The sequence below is a fragment of the Dama dama genome, chromosome 1, assembly GCF_033118175.1.
Source record: "Dama dama isolate Ldn47 chromosome 1, ASM3311817v1, whole genome shotgun sequence".
NCBI lineage: Eukaryota > Metazoa > Chordata > Mammalia > Artiodactyla > Cervidae > Dama > Dama dama.
In genome coordinates this window covers 79,828,467-79,833,270 of record NC_083681.1, presented here as the reverse complement: position 1 = coordinate 79,833,270, position 4,804 = coordinate 79,828,467, and the positions used below count along the sequence as shown (strand labels likewise).

The 4,804-nt window shown below is 32.7% G+C and overlaps 1 protein-coding gene across 1 annotated transcript; it reads right to left on the bottom strand.

The window, feature by feature from the left end:
* LOC133071143 (olfactory receptor 4P4-like) lies at positions 1-930 on the bottom strand. Its single transcript, XM_061163572.1, has one exon. The coding sequence runs from the start codon at positions 928-930 to the stop codon at positions 1-3; it is 930 nt and encodes a 309-aa protein (XP_061019555.1).
* Positions 931-4,804: the final 3,874 nt, after the last annotated feature.

Here is a 4,804-nt window from a genome sequence, read left to right as displayed (position 1 = left end):
TTACTGCCCTTTCTTAAGAAATTGATGATACCACACTTTCTTCACAGCATTCTTCATCTCCAAGTTTCTCAATGTATAGATCAGAGGGTTGAACATGGGGGCAATGATGGTGTAGAAAAGAGCAAACACTTTGTCTTCCGGAAAAGTTTCAGCTGGTCTAATGTAGATGAAGAGGACAGGCACAAAGAATAGGGCCACAACGGTGATGTGAGAACTGCAAATGGAAAGAGCTTTGGTGCGGCTCTCTGCAGGGTAATCCCTGACTGTGTGTAATATCAGAAAATAAGAAGCCATCAAAATCACAAAAGTCACCAAAGCAATCAGACCTGAATTAACAACTACCAGGAGACCTATCCTGTGTGTATCCATGCAAGCCAATTTCAGCAAAGGACACACATCACAGAAGTAGTGATCAATCTCACTGGGGCCACAGAAGGGTAAGAAGATGGTGAGGAGAAACTGACTGGCAGAGTGTATAAGTCCCCCGGTACAGCAGGCGACGATGATTGTGTTACACTTTGGTCTGCTCATGATGATGGTGTGGTGCAGGGGCTTGCAGATGGCCACATAGCGGTCATAGGCCATCCCTGTGAGGATGAAAATCTCGATGGCCCCAAGGAAGTGAAGGATAAAAAGCTGTGTCATGCAGTTACTATAAGAAATGGTCTTCCTTTCTGCCAATAAATCAGTCATTAGTTTGGGTGTCACCGTCGATGTGTAGCAAAGGTCAGAGAGGGAGAGGTAATTAAGGAAGAAATACATAGGTTGGTCGATGAGAGGACTGCATATAATAGAGATCATTATGAGCAAATTTCCCATCCAAATAGCAATGTAGCAAAACAGAAATAAGACAAAGCAGAAGATTTCAATGTTCTTATTTTGAGATAGTCCCAAGAGAATAAACACAGTGACATTATTTCTATTTTCCATGATCCAGTGCAGTAAAAAGGCATAACAGTTCCCTGAAAGGACATAATGCATAAGTTGATACCAGAAATATTCAAGGAGAAAACCTGTGATAACACTAATGTCTGCTATTTCTGTTATTTGCAAAAATGAAAATAGAGTTTTAGATGTGGATAAAAAGAACTTATGGTTACCAAGGGGAAAGGAGGGAGACATAAACTGGGAGACTAAAATTGACATAAACACCCTACTATAAATAAAATGGATACTAATAAGGATCTGCTCTATAACACAGGGAATTCTGCTCAGTACTCTATAATGACCCATTGGGAAAATAATCTAGAAGAAGAATGGATCTATCTATGTGTATAACTGATTCACTTTGGTGTACAGCAGAAAGTAAACACAATGTTGTAAATCAACTCTAGTCCAATAGAAATTAATTAAAGCACACTAATAGCATGAAACTACGTTTAATGAACATAATTTCAGCTTCACAAAATGAAAATTTTATAGTATTCTTTGTTTCTGATTAGTTTCATGATTTTCACAAGTCCATCTTTAAGAACATTAGGTTCAAAATAATAAATATAAATACATTTGATCAATTAGTCAAATTATTTAAAAATAATGATTAGTTGCCAAATATTTCACACTTCTAAAAAAATATACAAGTTCTTGAAAAGAAACATTGCTTTGTATGTCTACAAACTCAAATTTGTTAAAGACACAATTAAACATAACAAAGTTTACCTTTAATGATATAGAAGAAAGTATAAAACCTAAAAATATTCACTAGTAGAAAATATCCTGCTTCAAAATAATTTTAAAATGAGGTCAAATATAAAATTAAATATTTATTTATATAATGATACATGTATTTTACAAAGAGGAAGATGAAAGCTATGCAAGAAGCCAATGCAATTGGTTTGAAAATTTTTGATTCCTTAGTTATATTTTTATTACTGATTTGAGATAGTAAAGTTCTAACATTTTATAACAGAAGTATGTTTATTTCTGGCACATCAATAAAAACCATATACTAAATCAACTGCAGAATGGAATGGTAGCTAAAACTAAAAACAGAGAAGCAAAAGGAAGTTTTACCTTCATGACTTTGCCCTTAACTCACTGAATCATACTTTAAGAGTCAATATTTTTCTCAGTGGTTAGAATTGGAGTATGACTTTCTCTTCCTTATTTGTCCAATCTAAGACTTTTCCAGAACCCACGAGTAAAAATTTTACACTGTATAGTTCAGAGAAAAAGTGCATGGGAGGTGTGTGGGAAAGGCTTGCTGAAGACAAACATTTGGGGTCTAGAATCCATTATTAATTACACTATAGTGTGTGAAATTGGTACAAAACACTTTATTCCTCTAAATTTAGGCTATCTCTCATTGAAAAAGACCTTGTTGCTGGGAAAGATTGAAGGCAAAAGGAGAAGAGGGTGGGTGGATGAGGATGAGACAGTTAGATAGCATCACCAACTCAATGAACATGAATTTGAGCAAACTCCAGAAGATGGTGAAGGACAGGGGAGCCTGGCGTGCTGCAGTCCATGGGGTCGCAAAGAGTCAGACATGACTTAACTGAACAACATTTGTAAAATGGTGAAATATTTTATATTTTATCACAAAATACTCAAACCAATAAATAGTCATTGTTTTATTAGCCATTGAATTATTGATTGATATTTTTATTATATGTATTCTTGTGTTACCAGTGAGGCTGTCAATAATAAAGTTAACTAAATATAACTTTCATATAGAAAATGAAGGTTTAAAGCCATACAATTATTTTAAACTGGAAGAAAATGTTGAGGTATGCTAGACAAATCCTCTTATTCTAAATAGATGGGATTTTACTTAAAAGCTTATGGGAAATATACAAAATATGAATAAAGGTAGCTTGAAACACTTCATGAACAATCTGTTAAATCATATGGATTTGACATATGGACATACAAACAATTCACTTGGGGTTGACCATAGCCTCTAAGAGTGTAGTTTGTGTCTCAACACTAATGACAAATATTACATAGAACTGGTAACTACATACTCCAAGTTTTCTTACTATCAATGTTGATCCCAAAATACATTATAAGTAATTAAAACCTTTCTTTAAAGTTTGTTACATATCTTCTGCCCTAATCTTGTAGCTATATTTAATCAGTTAATTTATAAATTCTCTGCTTATCACTCTCTTACAGACAAAATTAATTCTGTCACATCCAAAAAGAAAAGTTCTTTGCAATGGAGCCTTAAAACAATTAAATTATATCTATGGTAAAATTTAAAAATTTAAAATTAGCTTACAGTGTAGCTATGGAAAAGTAAGATTTCATGCCTACAGTTATATCATAGAAATATTTCCTCATCTCTCTCTCTCTCTCCCCTATATAAAGGTTAATCTAAAATGATATTTAAAATACTGATTTGGTCAACTTGAAGCAGTCACTTGTTCATTTGAATAGACATAAACAAAGCCATTATTTTAATTATGGGCATGGAAAAGAACAATCAGTTTAAAATTTTTTCCCACCCCCAAATTAAACAGGAACATTTTAGTTTATACCTAAATAAATTAAGCCTATAAAAAAACTAAAGCTTTTACAATAATTTACCAAAGCTAACTGTTCTGTCTCCATTTCATACAGCATTAATGTTTCTTCTAATTAAATTTGACTTTCTAATCAAGAAGTTTTGTTAAACATGCGTTTGATCTCAAATTTTCTCAATTCTCAAGGCCACAAACATTTCTTTAATTCCTTTCTTGGTAGTTTTCTCTTTTCACTAACTTCCCCTGCAGTTGTATCCCACAACACTTAAACTAGTGCTTAGATTTCTAGCTTCTCAATTTTAGTGGGAGATCTCTAGCTTTTATTTTTGACAGAGTCATCAGTTTCAAGTGTGAACTCTTAACTACATTTCCTGTAACATTTTTCTGTATCTAAATTGTAGAGAAATAGCTTCTTCCCTAAATAATTCAGAGAATTATGGGATTCAAATTTTAAAATAGATGGAAACTTTGAAAAAAGTAAAACAGTAAGCAAATGAAACAGTCTAAATTCAGTTTTATATATATACCAAATGATGAATATAGTCTTGAAAATTTAATAATATATTCTTCAGTTAAGATTTTACACAACCCTGGTATTATTAAAGGTAAAGTTTGGGAAAACATTAAAATTAAGGAAGTGAAATTGTTTGGGTTTATATTCTGGCTTTGCTAAGAGTGAGTATATGGCCTCAATATGTTATTTAATTACACTAACAACAGTCTAATTCTTTTATTAGTTTACAATTTCACATTTTCATGTGCCTAACTTTCTTCTAAACATTGTGTAAACAAATTTTTCTACCACCTCTATAACTCTAATAAATATTAGTAGTAAACTTAGCTTACAAATGGGGAAATTGAGTTTTAGAAAAATTAAAAATTAGTGCAAGATGGTCTTAATAAGTGGTAGAGTCAAGATCTAAAACAGCAGATATCTTACTTAGCAATACACTTGGTAAAATGTTACACAGTTACCATAGTTCCTGATACTTTATGCGTGTTCAGTAAATATATGACGCTGTTAATACTCGGAACAGAGAGCTTCGTTGACTCCAATATTTCAGATTTCAATCTATGCCAAAGTAAATTTATACATCCTTAATCTGCATGAATTTAAATTTCTCAAGGAGAGAAAGACCATCTTACATTCTGCCTAGAATATTAAGAAATGCCTGTACATGCTTAATTTTAAATTCTAGACACTTCTCCTGGATCTGCATCTGTCAAATCTTCTCCAGAATTTGACATCTGCTGATTTTTCTTAGATTATCATATTGCCAGCAGATGAGCACTTTGTTGATGAGCATGTCCACCCCCACATCTGTTGTGAGAATTAA

What these genes read in the sequence shown, in the direction of transcription:
- LOC133071143 (XM_061163572.1), bottom strand. Translation starts at nt 930, where the DNA reads ATGGAAAATAGAAATAATGTCACTGTGTTTATTCTCTTGGGACTATCT.